Source organism: Idiotropiscis lumnitzeri, chromosome 5 (assembly GCF_059441095.1).
Source record: "Idiotropiscis lumnitzeri isolate Australia: NSW breed Sydney's pygmy pipehorse chromosome 5, RoL_Ilum_1.0, whole genome shotgun sequence".
In the NCBI taxonomy this organism is placed as follows: domain Eukaryota; kingdom Metazoa; phylum Chordata; class Actinopteri; order Syngnathiformes; family Syngnathidae; genus Idiotropiscis; species Idiotropiscis lumnitzeri.
In genome coordinates, this window is record NC_142395.1 from 15,780,685 (window position 1) to 15,800,435 (window position 19,751).

At 39.2% G+C, this 19,751-nt stretch overlaps 2 protein-coding genes across 2 annotated transcripts; both read right to left on the bottom strand.

Annotated features, from left to right (window-relative positions):
• Positions 1-596: 596 nt before the first annotated feature.
• On the bottom strand, positions 597-6,560 carry tm2d3 (TM2 domain containing 3). Its single transcript, XM_088297315.1, has 6 exons — positions 6,431-6,560; positions 6,071-6,172; positions 4,298-4,461; positions 4,020-4,194; positions 2,843-2,918; positions 597-2,319 (listed from the first exon to the last, which is right to left on the bottom strand). Exons 1-6 carry the CDS (start codon positions 6,528-6,530, stop codon positions 2,154-2,156), a joined length of 783 nt encoding a protein of 260 aa, XP_088153441.1. The 5' UTR covers positions 6,531-6,560; the 3' UTR covers positions 597-2,153.
• Positions 6,561-8,152: 1,592 nt separating this feature from the next.
• tars3 (threonyl-tRNA synthetase 3) lies at positions 8,153-19,063 on the bottom strand. The gene is made up of 19 exons (XM_088296234.1): positions 18,717-19,063; positions 18,022-18,102; positions 17,271-17,458; positions 17,064-17,187; positions 16,644-16,768; positions 16,444-16,561; positions 15,816-15,880; positions 15,656-15,734; positions 15,427-15,573; positions 14,518-14,616; positions 12,313-12,479; positions 12,066-12,228; positions 11,280-11,417; positions 10,789-10,866; positions 10,610-10,710; positions 9,859-9,963; positions 9,664-9,736; positions 9,464-9,578; positions 8,153-8,547 (listed from the first exon to the last, which is right to left on the bottom strand). The coding sequence occupies exons 1-19, from the start codon at positions 19,035-19,037 to the stop codon at positions 8,399-8,401; spliced, it is 2,436 nt and encodes an 811-aa protein (XP_088152360.1). The 5' UTR covers positions 19,038-19,063; the 3' UTR covers positions 8,153-8,398.
• Positions 19,064-19,751: the final 688 nt, after the last annotated feature.

Consider the following 19,751-nt stretch of genomic DNA (forward strand, 5'->3'; position numbering starts at 1 on the left):
AAATGATTCACATATGTTTGGAAAGACCTTTGGAGTCACAAAACAAGGTATTTATTTAACATATCAGTTGTGTATTGACCAATACACAGGAAAATGGTCAAGATAAAAAAAAAAACTGTTGAAAAGATTTGGAGTTGTCATTGGGCTGAGGCCAGCACAGCAATGAGTCGGACCAAGAAGAATTTGGGTGGAGTTACCTAACATAGTGTGCCCTGTGAAGCAGCCAATTTTTTATTTGTTTTTTCACACTGACCTCCTTTCTTGTTGTTGCAACATAGCTCCAGACTCCAATGACGAGGTTTTGTTTTGAACGTGCCACACGTGTCACAACTCTCAATGACCTCAGCTAAAAATACAGCTGTGAATTCCCATCGGTGAATCAAAGGAAAAACATGTTCAACTCCTTCTATAACAATATCGGAATGTGTGTCCTGTTCTGTTGCATAGCTCATAAACTCGTTACACCATCTTAAAAAAAGTGGAGGCCCAAGTGTTCATAAAAGAAAAGGGAAGTTTGATTCCGGAAAAGAATATTTGGTAGTATTATTTTAATCCTCCTCTTATGCGCTGATTCAATCAAATGCATTGGATGGATATAGGAATTGTAGACATTTATTTCAAAACAAACTCACTTTTTTCTTGTCTGCCTAGTAAATGCTGACTTATGTATTTTATAAGCATAAAACATAATCTGCATCACGTTCTTAAAATGACCTCAGTCCTTCATTTAAGCAAAAACAGATTTAATAAATTGTATTTAGTTTACATAACTCAAAAATAACATTTACAGTGTTTTCAACAAAAAATTAAATACACATGAACGTTCATTGCACACACAAGAAAAAGGTCCTCCGGTGAGAGGGGGGTTGGCGCTCTGAATGGGCTTGATTATGATGTCACTTTCTGTCAGATTCTATGATCATATCTACTGCTCATGTGCACAAATACACAGTAAAAGATCATGTTGGCCTCATTGCACCAAAATGATGACAGCTCCTGTTGACAAAATTAATTTCTGTATACACTCAACTTTTTACCAACACTGTGGATGGAGGTTTCCTTTACATTGCCAATTTCAGTGAGCAGGATAACGCCAAAAGTCCCCAAACAATGCAAGAATGTTTTGCAAATTACTCATCCAAACTAGAACCCATTTCTTGCAGAGATCCCTCAAAGTCGTAATAGAAGACTGCGGATCCTGCTTTTGCCTTTTACACAAATACCAGCAATACCCTGAGGAATAACCTTACACCCCGTGGAGACTGACCCCTAGAAGGCAGGAAATTGCTCGGTTGACTTTACAACCCCAATTCAAGTTAAGTCAGAGGTCCACAATTTTATCACAACAGATAACGTGGGGAAATGTTCTTACAGTTGCATCCTGAACTTCCGTTGTAGCACAAATACGACCTCTGAAAATGGAGTGCTGGTTTGACTTTGTACACCCATTCAGAATTGGTTGGTGTTACTCGAAACTTGAAAACAAACAGAAAAGTCCAGACAATACGAGTAATGTGAAAGAGTTAATATTGTACGACAATACAGTAGAGCCATTCTTGTTTTTTCTCCCAATTGTAAAATATATATAAGGAAAATGCTGAAATTTTTGAATTATTTTAAATCAGCAGTGTGCAAGGAGCCCTTTTGCTGAAATGAACCTTTTATTACAATACTGTAAATGACTGGTTGGCAAGGGACAAAGTTCTTACATTTGTCACTCATTGTATTCCTCAGCATGACATCCGATGGGGTCTCCATTAAACCGCTTTTCTTTTATCCATCTTGTGCTCGGTGGAAAAAATAAAACACACAAAAAAAAAAAACAGACAATGCAGTTTAGAGGTCCCAGACCATCTTGGCAGCTGCCTTTAAGGAGCGAGCACGCACCAGGATGTAATTGCTAGTTCCCGGTGGTGGTACAGCGCTCCATCTGCATGCTCGCACCAGAGGAGACTGATTGGGATTGAGGCGTCGTGCACGAGTGTGTGCGCGCTTGAGTGTGTACATGTGCACACACTCATCTTCATCCTCTGGTGTGAGGCAGGAAAAACACTTCCTGCGTGTTAGCAGATGGGAATGCCGGGGCGGCGCTGAGAACATGGTGTCAGCAGATCATTAGTCCTTGGAGCACGAGCTGTGCCTCAAATATCCCCTTAGATGTAGAGAGAACCATCCGCCGGGCCCACGTAACCCACGGCGATCAGAAGCACGTCTATTAAAGTCCAAATGCCCAGTCCTCCGAAGCTGAACAGCTTGCCCAGACCCTCTCTCCACTGGCCCAGGTAAAAGCGGTCTGCCCCAAAACCACCTAGCGTGATGCTGCACAAGAGAAGATACATACAAGTTAGCTGCGTGATGCATTGGCATAGGGCTCCTTTTTGAGTATACAGTATCCACATTTAATGCCTAACTATTTATTGAAAAACTCTGTTTCTGCTTTATTTGGCCCACCTGATTTAAAAGAAAAAAAAATTAAGCTGATCACGTTGCATTAGAAAAACCCATTAACTGATTAATCGGTGGATTAATTAAAAAAAAAAAAAATAAAAATCGGGTTCCTAAACACTTCAAACAACGATATGATCTACAGGTAGAAAATGTGACGGTTTTATAATACTTTGTCCTAATAAGTATTTAACTTTATGACAGAGAGGAAAATAAAAAAAAAAATAAAAAATTGTTTTAAAAAAATCGGCAAAACTAGATTTTGGGGGGGGGCATACATGGGGGAACACAGTCAAATGCAGTTCGAGAATTGGAAAAGAGGTTTAATCGCTAAGCAACTTCAAATGATCGGCGGCCATGTTGCCCAATAAAGGTAATGCAAAAGCTTTAGTTTTACCTGAGCGCCAAAGCTGTGGACCACTTGTATCCTCCAGTCCAGTTGCAATACAAACGCTTCTGAAAACGCCTTTTACCTACAAAAACAAAGTGTAAGTAGAGGGAGGACTTCAACAAACTTAATTTTTCTTTTTCTTTTAATAAAACAGTTGTTTTTAAACTTAAATTTTAAACGGATTTACTGGTTTGACAGTAATACCATGGTTTTGAACAGTTACGGTTTTAAAACCTCTAAATCTCTCCCTCGCCTGTATAAACTGTTTTCTTTTTTTTTTCCCCCCCGAGTCTTCTGAGACAAAGTGCAGGCCACCACTGTGTGTATCATTGTCATGCCGTCAGAATCTGATAACGCCCCATGACTACTTTAGACTTTGCTGTGGAAAATAAATGGCTGTTTTCAAACTAAATTATAACTAATAAAATAGTGACTTTTTGTTTTTTAAATCTTATTTTTTTAACTTTGTTATTTTAACATTGTGACTTACATCTAATAAAATTGCAACCGTTTTTTTGTCCAGAGTATAACGTTTATGTCCTTTAAAAATATATATTTTTATTCTATGGCAATGACTGCTGTAGTAATGTTGGAATGTTTTTTTCTAGATAAAATTACAACTATTTAACATTAAAAAAATATTTTGTAAAATATGCATGACCTTTATGACTTTTTACACGAGTGTCAAAATACAATTTTGTTGCCATGACAAATTTTCCACAAAAAGTTCAAACTTTATTCTGGTAAAAACTTTTTTGTATTGTAACGTCATGACATTTCCTCCCTCAAAATATTAATATTACATGAAAAAAAATATTTGGATGAATAAAAACTACATTTTCTCCCCGCACTGAATACAATCTAGTTCATTCATTTTCCAAACCGCTTTTTAAACTAAATATTGAATATAATACAGAAGAAACATGTACCAAGTTAAATTTAAATTAAATGAGAAAATAAAGAAAGGTAAATAAATTATATAAATAACTTGGCCAATTCCTAGGGTAATTGTAACTGTTTATTTTTCCATTTCATTGCCAGGTATGTGAGCGTTATCATCAATAAACTTGTAATGGAAGATCTGCATTTTGATAGAATTACATTGACTGTAACACAAAAAAAAGTGAAAAGAAAAGCAGATCTCTGAACCAAAGAGTGTTGCAAAGATTCTTTCAAAGCGTACCTAAACAGTGGATGTGTTCCAAGACGTCACAGGTGGCGTTGTAGCGCTGCCGGGGGCAGGCCACAGTCATGCAGCTGGTGGAGTTGGAGCAGCGGTACTGCGTTGGGTCCAGTTGCCAACAGAACTGACAAGTGATGGAAAGAGAGAAGTTGCTCTGCTGCTGGCCTGACTCTCCCTATACAAAACACAAATATAACTTTAGGGGTGAGACACAAGAAGCACCACATTAAAGAATGATGACTCAAAAGTAAAGGAGGGAAAAAAAAAAAAACACTCACAACACAGTGAACGCCTTTTTTAGTTTGACAGGAGAAGGAAGCCGGTTTCCCGTAGATGCAATTGTGTTGATAATTGCATTGCATGCAATCAGCGGGCAAGCGACTGCAAAGCCCCCCACTGGGACATTTGGAGGCGTAGCTCTCCTCATTACCAGCGGGAGAGGCTGCAATCAAAGACAGAAATGTAAAAAGGAATATTTGATTCAGCATATAAAATATGGATGTAGATGCCTAATTTGTGGCCACCTCTGGTTCTAAAACGACAGAAATCATGAAATCTGACATTTGAAAGTGAGTAGAGTGTTCTTAACTGCAATTGCAATACTACATCATGGCAACTAGGTGGCACTGTATTGGAAACAATTGGAAGTCACTCCTCAAACCATCGGAGAAGAGATGTAAAAGAGAAGGGTTTTCGTTCGCAACGGAAGTTATTCAGATCAGTTTGTGTAATTGCACACATATTTAAGTTTTTGCTCATGTTTGTTCTTCCTTTTTTATTTTGGTGTTCAGGAGTCTTCATTTTTTAATCCGGTAATTTCGCTGAGCATCTGATTTTGCTTTAATGAACACTGATCTATATTGTGCCTCTTCAACTGTGAAGAAGCAGCCACTATTAAAGCAAGAGTATGCAACTTCGGTTGCCAACAAGGCTGGAATTCAACATTGCCCCAACAGAAACGTCACTTCGCTAGTCCATGCTTCTCCTCCCCCATTATTCTACATAATTTGACAAAATTATATTGAATTTAAATATTCAATAGTTGTATTTTGATTGTTTAATAAAACTCTTGCTTTGGTTCACTGGGATTAACCTGTAGCAGTCAATTTGAAATAATGTCCTGTTTTAGGGCGGAAATTGAAAATTTTATTTATTTATTATCTGATTCATGGATTAATTCAAAATTTTAAAAAATGAAGAAAGACTAAGCAATTTTTTAAATAAATATTAGATGCGGCCTTAAAATACACAACTTGTAATAGTCCGTTTTGTTTTATTTAATTTTCTGGTAAAATCCACCTGAGAGTGGCAATAAAAAGAATGAAACACTTGTCCACTTTCGTGAGAAGTACATATGCCAAACTACTGATTGTTGTATGGTGATTTGAGTTAAGTTTTCTGCCATCAGCTTGCACTTGTATCACCAATTATCATTCACAAATCAACAAAAAAATATTGACAGCTCTCATCTAGAAACTTATAAATTAAATGATTTGCGAATTGATGCACTTCTGTAAATGAATTTGCAACCGAAAATATGGGATTTACATACTGTGACAACCAATGAGCTCATTGAAGACGTCGGATGTAGTATTTTTGTTTTACTCGCAAAGACATTTGTAGGACCGCCTGTATGTATGCACCTTCATTTTTGATGCCATGTGCATTTAATTTAAACCAGTGGTGTCCAAGTCCAGTCCTGCGGAGCCCATATGCAGCCTGCTTTAGGTGCATCCCTATTGCAAAACACCTGATTCAAATGATCAGCTCATTAGCAAGGTTTGCAAAAGCCTGATGAAGACCCTGATTATTGAATCAGGCGAGTTGTAGTAGGGCTGCATCTAAAACGGGCTGGGTAGGGGATTTCAAGGACTGGCCATGGGCAAGCTTGATTTAAACAGTGAGTATTGTTGCGGGGGTAAAAATAAGGTCTGCATTGGCCGGGAAACCGAACCCCAGCGACAATTCAACCACTGAGCTACCAATACCGTGCACATGAAGGAAAACAATACTCAACTACAGCGTCGTAAGCGAATGAATAAAGACTTTACCCGTGGCTGCAGCAGGCACCACCGGGCTGGTGATGACTGGGCCGTGCTGAGCATCTCTGGCGTACGGAGGTTCCTGGCCGACGTGCGGGGAGCTAAGGTATCCTTGACGTGAAAACACACGCATCAATCATCAGAAACACTACTGCACGTTAGTTTTGCACGTGACAAGATAATGTCTGATTGAGTTGAAGTAAAGTCACAAAAAAAAAAAAATTACGAAATATGTTAAAAGCGACATTTGATGGACTAGTAAGGCACTGCTAACTAGCCGTATGCAGTGTTAGCTTGACCCGCTAGCTGTGCGCGACATCGTTTACAAGTACATTTTAAAACGACAGAGTAAACACGGAAGGAACGTACCACTGATACACTGCAAAAATAGATCCGTACACAAAAGGAGTCCGATTCCGTAGCTTTTGAGGAATCGCCCCCGGTCAGGTCGCCACTGTTGACAAGCCATTTGTCGCTTGCTTGGCTTCCTTGTTTTGTCTTTTTTTTCTTCGGTGGTTGCTTGCTTGTACTGTAATGGAGCGCACTATTGCCCCCTATGGCCACATTAGGTGCAACAATAGACTAATTTCTGCTAAATTTGCCTTTTCGTGATGATTAAAAAATATACATCCACATTCATTAACGTTTTTAAACACATCAGATGTATGTTTGTCACAACTTAATGGGACACCGTATTTAAATGTTACATTTTCGTGACCAAAAAAATTGATTAAGGTAAATAACTTTCAAAAATTACACCATCACAGCGTGTGGAACTCAATTGAAAAAAATGTTTTCGAGAAGAGAAATAAAAATAAACAACTGCAATAATGTGGGAAAAAAAGAGTGCACAGGAACCTCATAACTGCCGTTCGAGGAGGCTTTTCCTGATTATTCTTGTCTAACAGCACAGAAATCATCCACAGCATCAGAGGGATATGTTATAGAGGTATCACTCAAGGGAAGACAGTCATCAAGTGGGTAAAATACGCAAAGCAGTGATATTAGCAAGAACATGACATCCCTCCAAGTTGATGAAAACAGGAACCTGGTCGATGAGTCCGACAGTGTCAATGAGGAGCTGGCAGAAACGAAGGTGCAACATTTTTTGGGGCCAAAATTCCAAAATGTGCAATACATTTGGCAGAAACATAACACGGCTCATCTTTCTCTCTCACGCACACACACAATAGCATATCGACAGCGAAACAAGGTGGTGGCAACATAATGCTTTGAGTCTGTTTTTCTTCAGCTGGAACTGAGGCCTTAGATACGAATGAAAAATTCTGAACAGTTCTAAATAGTAGGCAATGTTAGCACGAAACCTTGAGACTTTTGCTCAAAAGGGAAAAAAAGCCAGGAAAGGCCTTGTAGAACAGCTGAACTTTACAGGTGTGAGCTGACCATGTGGAAGGGAGTTCACATCTAAACGGCACTTCTGCGAGGCTGTTTTGACATCCTGCTAAGAAATTCTAGCACAATCTCTCTGGAAACAAAAGTCCAATGCATGCACAAATTGTGAAGCGGTTATCAACTAAGAGGTCCTTTAACTTGACCAGTGAGAATGTTTTTGAAATAAATATTTTGATTTCAGTAATGTTCTAATGCTGCAAATTCAAAGAATGATCATTTTTAGATCTTTAACTTGTGTTTTGAAAACATAGGGTGCGTGATCATTTGGACAGTGGATTTCAAGTTCATGTTAAAAAAATACTGTTAATTGGGAGGATAGTATCAGTAAAATAATACTCTTTAATGACTTAAATTATGCTGACTGCCATTTGCGTCAACTATTTAAAAAAATCTGATAAAGCTATCATTTGCACAATAATTAATATTTTAACATTTTATTATTATTATTTTTTAATTATGACTTGTTTTATTCCAAGAGAAGTTTCACCCAGGTCAAGCTGACCCACGACATATAAATTCAAAACCAAGTTGTAGGAAGAAACAGCTAAATGGAAACAACAAAAATATTATAACAAGAGTCTGGAATAGGTTAATAATGCTGGGTAGGACATGGTCCATGGTTTTCGCATGCCAGTTTTTTTTTTCTCCATTTTTTTTTGTCTAAAAAAAAAGCTGCACTTCAACAATTGATTTATTTGCTTTTCAAGAAGAGACAAGCCAGTTACATCTTCAGCCTTCATGATGGCAATCAACATCCACATTTCTTATAACCACGACCCTCTCTGATCAATCAGTGACATTTTGCACCTTCAACGACACTTTCCCAGCACCACTTACATGTGAGACACTTTTTTTTAGCAATTCTATTCTCATCTGGCGAAGACCGAGGGGACTCAGACATCCTGTTCTGCTCGGCAACCACCATCAAAACTCCTCTTCTGCATTCCGACAGCGGGCCTGCTTGAGAAGGCTCAGGCGGGCTAGTGCCTCGGCCACCGATACTTCGCCGTGGACTTTGTTATCCCTGGTGCGCACGTTGACACCACTGGTCATCTTCTCCTTCTCGCCGACCACTGCCAATGCATGACAAGATCAAAACCGGTTCATGCCAAGTGACACAGCTCCCCTAGCACATGGCCCCCACTTGGTGTCAGTGAATTTGTCACTTTTAGTGTGTTAGCCAGCACGGAAAAAATAAGGCCAACTGTTGAGTCTACTACAGTTTGAAATTAAGTGAAACAGTGACATGAACAAGAGACGTGAACAGTTTGCTGAAATGAATCAAAAATAAGTTATTGCTAATATTTAACATGTAGTAGCTGTAATCTGCCATCCGAGAAATCCAGACTGTCATTGAAAATGCATGGTCGGCACATTACAAAGCGCAAAATACAACTATAGAGATGCTGTGGATTATTAAATCCTGCCTTAATAGTGTATTCAATTTGAATATAGGTTGATGCAGATTTGCAAATTATTGTATTCTGTTTTTATTCAAGATTTACACAATGTTCCAACTTAAGTGGAATTTGGGTTAATAAGGAAAGGTTTTTTGTTGCTTGTAAATATTTTTGTACCAAAATAAATTATTTTATGCAACATTCTTTATTGAAATGTATTTCCTTATAAGTTAAACATTAAAATTTATTGAAAAAATTATCATAAAAAACAAAAATTAATTAAAAAATATTGAAATATAATTATTAATAAGTGATTCAATATTGTGTTATGGATGTGTTTGGCGTATATGCAATAAATTCACTAAAAATGATCTCAAGAACGCCTTAACTTTCACACTGGAATATGTCATTTATACCACAATTGCATATTACAGCTTTCTTTTACCTGGAACAAGACTCCTGTATATGTCATCATCAAAACAATTCTTGTGGAATATTTTTTTACTGCTTATTTTACCCATTGTTTGACTAATTAAGCTAACACAAATAAAACACACATTTTGTCATGCGTCAAGGCAACACTGCTTACCCAAAATGAAGTTATATTGGGCCAGTTGAGCATTACGGATTTTTTTATTTAAAAGGCACCCAGCATCCAGATCGGCATCAGCCATCATGCCTGCATTTGTGAACTGCTTACACACCTAAGAGACAAGAAACAGTACCCATGTGTTTTGGTGACCTCATCAAAATGTTCTTTGTTGTGGTCAAGACTGAAGGGGGACTAACCTTCTTGGCATATTCTTCGCAGGCTGGGTTGACAGGCAATACCATCACCTGCCTTGGCGAGATCCAAAGAGGCCTAGTGGTCGGGACAAGTATGATTTTAAAAAGCATTGACACAACTCATGGTTGAAATGTCCATTTGTGCGAGTAATTATTACAAATATTTATTTTATTTACAGTTACGAGAAAGCCACTCACCATTTCCCAGCGTAACTTTCTGTCAGAATTGCAATCATTCTCTCCACAGAGCCCAAGATGGCACGATGGATAATAACTGGACGAGCTTTGTCATCGCCATCCTTTCTGTGGGTAAGATTTATATATTTTTTAAAATTATTTACCTGTATGGGTGTAAGCTACTCTTTTGGTGATCTACATTGTCCTTGAACAGGCAGTTATGGTCGAGTTAGCAAGAGCGTGAGGGTGTCAGTCAATCATTGAGAAATTAAGTCTGTTACAACCAATCATGGCTCAACCTTCAGAAAACAGGCGAGCCGTGATTGGTCATCACCTGAGCCCCTGAGCAATTGTCATGTCATTTTCAGTCGACAGAAGTGACACTAAGTGACAAACTGGCCGCTCCCTAATATCAATCAGAATGTCATGTTACAACTAGTGAAGGTGCATAGAACATTTTATAGCATAGATTTTTTGGGGGGTTGACTTCCCCTTTAGTTTGTTATTGAGACAATGGCTTCATCAATCGATTAGTTCGTCCATGAGTCAGACATTTATTCAGTGAACGAGTAATGAAGTCAATTATTGAATCAGGATGTCAGTCAATCAGTCACGCATTGACATGTTCATTGGGTTGGTCAGTCATTGAGTTGTTTATCACAAGTGTCTCAGCCTCGTTTTCTAATGCGAGTGGATTCAAAGGTAATCCTAAATGCACGGTCAGTAAATCAAAGCCTGAGCACTGTGTCAGTGTTTCGATCCGATGTCTCACCCCACAAAGGTCAGGTCAAAACGGATGGGAAGCTGGAAGTCCAGTTGAATGGTTGCACACTGATGGTAACGACCAATGGCGTCTTTGATCTTAATGTCAATCTATAACAACGCATACATTAAGTGTTAACGTACACGTTCCAGACCGACTTTTACTGTATGATTTGTGAGGGAGCTGACCTTTGGCCCGTAGAAAGCGCCATCTCCTGGGTTGAGTTTCCAAGGCTCGCCAAACTCATTGAGACTGTTCTCCAATTGCTGCCAAAGATGAGTCAGTGTTATACATTAAAATCGTCAAAGGAATGCACTTTGAAACAACAATCACCAAAATATTCACAATTCTTTGGGTGCATGTGTTTGTTAACATGTATAAAAGTGGTGTCGAACAGTGGTCCACAACCATCACCTTGGACTGGTACACTTTGGGCCGGGCCAAGGTGGGTTGCACAAATGGATGAAAATCCCCCCCCCCCCCAAAAAAAAAATGCAGTTGACACATGTCAACATGTTAATTGTCTTGCTTGCATTATGCTGATATTAAACACACAAGCTAGCAAAATGACTAACAATAGCAGGTACGAAGCTCGCTCGTCATACAATGCAGCCAGCACCCATCACAAAAATCTGAATAGAAATTCATGAACCAATAGACCCTGAGCATCTTTAGATACCTTCTCAGCTTGGTTCCACACAGCAATGTCACCCAGGTACTTTTCCGGGCGAGTAGAGAGATGAAGCTGGAAGGAGAAGCCAAACACGCCGTAGACACTGCGCAGAAAGTCCAGGCAGCCCTTCATCTCGGACTCGATCTGTACGGAAAACATTGGAATTGAATCAAAGTGGTACAAGTGATGCAACGCCCAAAAACTTTGTGGCAAATAACGACCAGATGATAAAAATAATTGAAAACATTTTATTATCATACTCAAGTGAGTGCATGCGCAGCAATTTATTGTTTTAACATGTCTGAGAAATTTGCCAAAAATGGCTGCTTCAATCTAAAAATGATACTTTTTTGTGTATTTGGTTATGATATACATATTTCCATCCATTTTCTATAATGGTAGTCATTTTACTTGAAGAAAAGGTGAATTGGGCGGCACGGTGGATTAGCACGCTGGCCTCACACTTTAAAGGTGCAGGATTCGAGTACTATAGTGTCTTCCCACAGTCCTAAATTTTGTGGCAGGTTGATTGGACACTCTAAATTGCCCCTAGGTGTGTTCATGAGCGTGGATGGCTGTTTGTCTTTGTGTGCCCTGCGACGAGCTGGCAACCAGTTTAGGGTGTACCTTCTGCCCGGATAGGATCCAGCATGCCCGCGACCCTTGTGAGCACAAGCGGCTTAGATAATTGATGGATGGCTAATTGGTGAGATAATTCATTTATCAGAAAGTGCGTGGGCTCTGGGTCATATTCAAGTGCTATTTCCGGTCTAAGAACATGGCATGCAATACCTGATCCATGGTGCAAAAAATGTGAGCATCATCCTGCTGGAAACGTCGGACTCTGGTCAACCCGGAGAGCGTTCCGGATAGCTCGTTGCGGTGGAGGACCCCGAAGTCTGCCAGTCTGAGTGGGAGCTCCCTCCAAGAACGAGGCCGATGGCCGAACATCAAACTGGGGGAGGGGGCAGAACACAGTAGAATGAAAAAATAAAATAAAATAAAATGAAAAAGGCAAGCAACATGGAGGTGGTCTGACCAGTGCCCGGGGCAGTTCATGGGTTTGAGTGCGAAGGTGTCGTCCTCCACGGGGAAGGAGAACATGTTTTCACTATAGTGCTGCCAGTGGCCAGACGTCTCCCACAGCTTGCTGTTATAGATATTGGGAGAGGCCACTTCCTGGAAGCCCCTTCTCCAGTACTCCTCCTAAGTGAGAAATTCATAAATATAAAAAACGAACACAACTTTTTGGGCCACTTTTCTTCTTGGAAACGTCAGCGTAAACAAAAGCAAGTTTGCAATTATGACAATCCTGACATACGGCGTTTAAAAGTTACAAATGTGTAATGAACCAGTTTGTTTGCAAGACCATACGTGGTCACGTGGCACATGATAAAACTTTAAACGCGGAAATTACCCATTGAAAACATTGGAAATTGGAATGATGATTTTTACGACCGTGTTAGCTCTGAATTGGGACTTTGCTGTGTCGGACATGTGCGTTCACACAGCCCATTGCAGTTCCGTGCGTTGAGATAATTCGATTTTTATCACCCTTACAACAATTGATTTCAACACAAAATCCATAAGCTGTCAGTATTTGGTGTTAAACTTCACATTCTGATCCCAGCCTTGCGGAATTCCCTCACACACATTTTCCTCATGCTTCTCTTCCAGCTCTGATGCTATTTCCAAATACAGAAAATTGCTAGAAGGATTCTCACTCATTCGATTCCGTGTTCCGAATATGACAGAGATATAAGGAAAAAGGCAGTAAATAGCAAACTTTGGCAGACTCAGCTCATGGTCTTTTTTGTATTCTTTCACCAGCTATGACCAAACCTGGGGGTTTAACACAATTTCTGCCGCCATGTTGTGTCAAAAACAATCATAGTGGTCCCGACATATATTATATTTCTCGACCGTTAATATTTCCTGCCAATTATTTAATTCTCATATAGACTATGTATGCATGCGTAGATTTTTGCTAATTCACAAGGCTGCTGACTATTTTTGCTGCTGTTCATCTCATTTTTAAGTTTGTATTTATCATATGCATTTTAATACTGAATTTAAACAGTTAATATGCCCACAGATAATGTGGGGATGTTTTTATTTTATGAGATCATCCTTCTTTGTTGCTGCTACTCTCCATGTTGCTGCAGTGAAAATATAATTTAGCCTTTGCGGCTCGAATAAAGACTTTTCCCCCAGTGGGAAATTGGCTCATAACGTCTGCATTAAGGTGGGTAGCCAAGATTCGTTGATGACATCGGTCGTGAAGGGGAACTGATGGAAATAGTGGAAGTAATACTCTCTCACACAACGACAGTCTTGCTGTAACATTTCGAGCAAAGTGAGAGACCTTCTTGGCCTCATTTTGTGTCCTCGTTTGGGCTGTGAAAATTGTCAAGGAGGAGAAATATGTCACAGGGACATGTTCCACTGACTGACGTGATTACATCTGTTCGAAGTCAGTCAATCAGTTTCTCCATTTAGTTCAAGTTTGTCTTTGCGCAAGTATTAGCATGTAGCTTTTCTTGTAATTAAAAGACCAAAAATGAATGACCCTATCGGGATAGTGGTGCCACTTTTCACAAACAAATGCACAGCCTGACACACCTCTCCACATATTTTCCTGGTCTCACTTGCAAGATTTTATTGTTCCTTTTTTTTTTTTCTTTGCACTTTTATTTTACGTTCTCTGTTGATTGTACACAACAACATTGTAATCACTACAATCAAACTTAAGGATGTTTCAATGTGTGCTGAATGCAATTATGGTTGCCGTGTTATCACACATCATGGCCTGGCAGATTTCATTTACTTGCATAATGTCACAGGTAGATTCTAATTTACAAGTACAACAAAATCCCGGTATACAACAACAAAGTTTCCACACTTGAACTGATCTGAGGTGTGCAAATTGTAATAATTTTATTTACTAAACTTGCTGTTGGTAAAAGGGTTATTGTCGGGGTTTTTGGAGTATTTAGAAAGCTGACTCTTCAAGGTCCAGAATTTTAATTATCTTGTGAACCAATGTGGTTGAGTGCCAATAGTTTAAGTTATTCTTTTTTTACTTCCTCCAAGGTTACGGCTCATTGCCATTTTTTTATTAGACAGTTGTCAGAATTAGTCATTTTATGTTATTATCATATCTTTTTAGCCTTTAATTTCTCCTGAATGTTCTTAAATACACAAAATAAAGCAAACAAAAGGTGCTAAATGCCACAAATCTCACCCTGATGAACTCGATGAGCGTGTTATAGATGTAAGCTCCACGTGGCAGGAAGAAGCAACTCCCGGGGCTGAGATCATGGAAGAAGAACAGCTCCTGTTCCTGTCAGTACACAAATACAACAAGCAGGAGAATTATTATTAACATTTTGGGCTTTTATATTCACAAAGCACATTGCTGACCATGAAAATAACAAAACTGGCGGCTTTAATAGCAACTCGATGACTTGCTGGGAATATGGAAGCATGCGGTCGTTAGTAAGGCGTTGCCTTCTGTACGGCCCCATGCTGGGGACCCAACTGGGGAGCAAGGATGGCGACAGCAGTTTCGAAATGGGGTGAAAGTGAGGGAGCACAGTAACCCCTGCTGGTATGAGGAGCATTTCTTCATATCCATCGAATTTCTCAACCACTCATCAATTTTCAGATATATTAATTGTAATGATAATATAATGGATGAAAATCTCATTTAAAATGACACACAACCACAACACAATACACAAATAAAAATAAGAAAACAAAATCTAAAAACATAAACCGATTACAATTTTTATTTAAAAAAAAATAAAGTTGTTCTCCATCTCAAATCGAGGGGGCTTAATAAGAAACATTTTTTTATATTGTTTAGACATTTACCAGCACCTCGGGGATGAAAAAAAAAAAAAGAGTCTAATCACTGATTTATACCACACTTTATAGCTCAACGTGCTTCACATGTTGTAATAGAAAGTACATTTAAAAGCGGTTACAATCAGAGTTTTGGAATTTAAAAGTAAAAAAAATATATATATACACATCTATATAGAAAATTATTATTTGGAATGTATGAATACTACTACTATTGCTGTTGCTCCTACCAAGAGATTGTTGAAGCGTATGGACTACATTTTCCATCAAGCGTAGCCCAACTTACTTTGCCGATCTTACGATGGTCCCTATTCTTGGCCTCTTCCTGGAAGCGTTCCCACTCTTTGAGCATCTTCGAGTCGGGGAAGGAGATCCCGTATATCCTCTGCAGTGTCTCCATGTCTGAGCGGCCTTCCCAGTAGGTGGCAGAGTTCTGACGACACACACAAGATGCTAAAATAGTGCATATGTACACTGATGTGAACGACCAATGCACAAAGTTATTAAAAGTGCACCTTGTAGATCTTCATAGCTTTGATCTTGCCCGTGTGCCTCACATGAGGACCTCTACAGAGGTCTATAAGGGGCCCACACCTATCCAAGACCCAAAATGTTTATCTTGGCGAAGACTAAGAAAGAAGCAATCAAGTTGACAGTTTTATAACACCAACTAACCTGTAAACTGTAGTCGTGGGTGTGGTGACCTTCTCATTTAGAATGCGGCACTTGAATTTGTTGTACTAGGAAAAAAAAAACATGCGAGTTACACACGGACTGATATTCCGATCAAAGTGAGCAACAATGATCAGATGCCTCGAAAAGCCAAGCCTCATTTATTTCCCATTTATTTTCCTCTAAATTCTACACACAACACCCCTTAGCCACAATGTCAACACAGTTTTGAGATTTTTGTAAATGTATTAAAAAATAAATAAAACTCAGAAATGATATCTTCAAAGTGATCTTTCTCACCATTTGCCATGATGCTCAAAACGAAACTATTTAAATTTTCACTCATCATCCTTGATATGTTTCTACACTTTAATGAGTCCAGCTTAAATACATTTGCACACATTTAGAAAAAAAAATATTTTACGGTTTCATGCATCTTTTTAAGCAAATTTTGAGATGGAAATTAAACTCAGCGGTAACATATTAAAGTCTTATATTGCTTTACATGTGCACTGTATTTTACGCCCCCATTGTATTTTATTGAGAATCCATATATAACCTTGTCATGACAAAAGTTGGTGACGTGTGTTAGCCTTAGTGGAGGTGTAAGCTCTCTTCATTCATTTCTCACCTTGAACATCTTCAACAGCGTCTCCTTGGTAACCTCAAGCCTCTCAAAAGCTTGTTTCTCCTTCACTACCGTCTTGCACAAGCTCTCCAGGGCCCCAAACTCGGTGCTGGACACACTCCTCGGAAAAAAAAAAAAAAAAACATGTTTGAGAAGGATGCTGTGTTCATGTTCTACATGCATTGATGGGCAGATAATCTTACTTTGGGCCATCGAGGAACATGTCGTAGTAGAAACCGTTCTCTATGGGGGGTCCGTAACATAAACAGCCGCCATAGAAGCACTCCATTGCCTCGCCTAGGATGTGAGCGCTGGAGTGCCAGTATACCTGCATGGAAAAACGATTACCAAATATGTTTAACAAGATAAACTGATTGGATATATGTGTAGCCAACTATAAAACACAAAATTTAGGGACCCTTGAAAGATCAGTCCAAATGCTCTAAATGGGCTGGCACTCAAAAGGTTCTCTTTTTGGGGGGGGTATGCCATCTATTGTGAAGGAGCAATTCAAAGTTTCATGATTGTTGGTCGATTTTAGCTTGAAAAAGGGGGGTGCATTCATAACCTCTTTCAGATTTTAAATAAATTGTTAAAATCAAAGAAAGTCTGTTTTTTCTCACTGCTTGTGCGTCCTCATTGTCAAAGCGTAAAATCTCCAGCGAGCAATCACGCTCCAGCGGTCTATCCAAGTCCCACAGCTCCCCGTTCACTCGCGATATCACTGCGTTGTCAGCCAGACCCTGACTGGAGTCCAAAAAGTAGAAAAAAAACATTAAACAACACGTTTACAAAGTATTTATTTTCCACCAGCAACAATATTTACTTACCTGATGTCACAAGCCAGTTGGTACGGGGTGGTGACCCACGACGTGCCCGTCACCTGACGCCCAGCGGGAAGCTCCACGGTGATGGGTTTACCCTCCGAAGCTCGCTTGGCCTGGAGGGCATCACTTTCCTTCTTCAGCGCTTCGTAGAGGCTGAGGCGCTCATCGACAAAAGCCGGCCATGCCATCAGCTGCCCCAAAAATATTTTTTAATAGAAATACAGCAAATCCCCTTGCATAGTCACGGTTCAGTGTTTGCAAATTCAACTATTTGTGTAATTTGCAGAATAAATCACCCATTCACTGTTTTTATCCTCAAGCCAAAGTCATGTCTGATAATATTTCATTGGCACCATCTGGTGGCTTTTTGGTGCCACGCAACTACGTTCCACTTGTAGCCTGGAAAAAACGTTCTTTGTCGCAATTTTGTGGCATTCTTAGGCAATTATAAAACGAATTTTCAAAATGCAACTGTCGTAAATGCATCCGTCCATCTTTTTTTACCGCAGTTATTCACATGATGAAACACCCTGGACTAGCCATCAGCCAATTGCAGGGAACATATAGACAAGCAACTATGGACACCCACATTCACACCTATGCACAATTTAGAGACTTCAATGGCACTAAAATGCACATTTTTTTAAATGCGGAAGGAAGTGGAGTATTCATGCACACCCACGCAGGCATAGCGAGAACATGCAAACTAAACACAGGATGGTCAGAGAGAGAAATTTGAAGTCCTGATATTCACCCCCTTCGCCGTTCCATCTGATTGTTCTTTAGTCTGCTTCTTCTCCTTTTTGTCATCTGGTTTAGCATCGGATCTGCTCACCTGCATGAAAAAGGTAGAATATTTTAAAGGACAAATGGGCATTTTTTTAAACGTGAGTGTGACATGATCATCAAAATACCCTATGTCCCCTAAAGGTAGACATTTTTTCATGAATTAACACAGTTTCCAGTTGTCTTAGTAACACGTCTATGACATAGTTTTTGTCATATACTCCAAGGATCAAGGTGATATTGTTAACGTAACACCATACTGTCCTAACACTGCAGCTCGGGTTAGCTGTTGCATTTTGACATAATTACCACTCAACATATTAAGGTTTAATGTGCAAAAATTAAAGTAGTGCAATCAAATACCGTACAAATTTCTAGCAAAGTCAACTAATTTGGGCAAGTATTCATGATCTTACTAGGAAGCCTGTCAAGATCACGTTCATTTTGTTAGATATATTTAATCATGTAAGGGCTGTACTAAATAACATAACGTGAATACAACAGAAGAACACAAGCTATTGCTATGAGCCATAAATAACGCAGTAATTAATAGTAACAGTAATAAATCCTAGACTTTCACTGAGGTCGGTGGGTTGGGTGTTAAAACGAGCTAATTAGAGAACCACACCAACATTGTTAGGTGGACCTCTGATTATTCGTCACCTTTTTAGCAGCAGGTTTGTTATTCGTCTGGCCTCCTTTCATGAAGTCCTCCCCTGCAGCTTTGCCACACTCTCCTCCTGGATGTGAACACTTGCTCTGCTCCAGCTCCAGCTCCGCTCGCAGACCCCGGTGGAGGTGCAATAGCCGGTACTTGAGCTTCTCATTCTCCGACCTCAGCTCCTCCAGCTGCGAGGAGACCACCGCGTCGCCGGCAGGACCCAAGTCCCGTTTGATCCCGTCACGAAGGGTGGAGATTTCCCCAGCAAGAAGCCGAATTTGCTCTTCCTGAGCTGCTAAACGTGCGGCCAAGCATTCCGCCATCTTTAAAAGACCACCATATGCTTGATGTAGACGGACTTCCGGTGACGTTTTAGTCAAACATTGCTCAAGATCGAGAAGATAAAGGACACAATAACTGATAAATGATGTTTGTTGTTGAGTTCCAGAAGGTAAATAAAATCAAATAAAACTAAATAAAATAAAATAAATCACTTAATTGACTGCCACCTCTGAGTTTGTAATGTATTCATAATACTCAAATGGAAATAATATGTTATCCATTCCTGCAAATTAGCGATAATAATATAATTATTGACAAAGTGTTCAAATTTCAAGTGAATTGTTTTTGTGTGCCCGTGGACCTTGATTACCCGCTCCCCAACTCCAAAAGTGTTAAACATTTTACGAGTCTTTATTTCAATAAGCAAAGCGATTGATTTCGTCTTACTCTTAAATGTGAGTTATTTATGATTCGCTCTCGCAACTACAACATAACTAAATGGGGAATGAACCCCGGTTGCGGAGCCTGGCAAATGAAATCACTGCGTCATTATTTATTTTATTGCTATTATTATCATTTTGTTATGATGATGATTATTATTATTATTATTATTATTATTATTATTATTATTATCTATTCTAGACATGCATTTTTCTGAATATTTTTCAAAAACGTTATCCCTCACCAGCGCTTTTTTTTTCATGAGACCTATAGTTCATTCATATTGCTTATTTTTGTTTTATTTTATACGTGTG

Coding starts and splice junctions, on each gene's coding strand:
- tm2d3 (XM_088297315.1), bottom strand. CDS start 6,530: ATGGCTTGTCAACAGTGGCGACCTGACCGGGGGCGATTCCTCAAAAGC. Junction 4,462..6,070: donor GGTGCCTGCTGCAGCCACGG/GTAAAGTCTTTA, acceptor CTTTGATTGCAG/CCTCTCCCGCTGGTAATGAG. Junction 2,320..2,842: donor TCCACAGCTTTGGCGCTCAG/GTAAAACTAAAG, acceptor TCTCTTGTGCAG/CATCACGCTAGGTGGTTTTG.
- tars3 (XM_088296234.1), bottom strand. CDS start 19,037: ATGGCGGAATGCTTGGCCGCACGTTTAGCAGCTCAGGAAGAGCAAATT. Junction 12,480..14,517: donor CGCTCATCGAGTTCATCAGG/GTGAGATTTGTG, acceptor TTTCTCACTTAG/GAGGAGTACTGGAGAAGGGG. Junction 8,548..9,463: donor CCAATATAACTTCATTTTGG/GTAAGCAGTGTT, acceptor ATGCATTGGCAG/TGGTCGGCGAGAAGGAGAAG.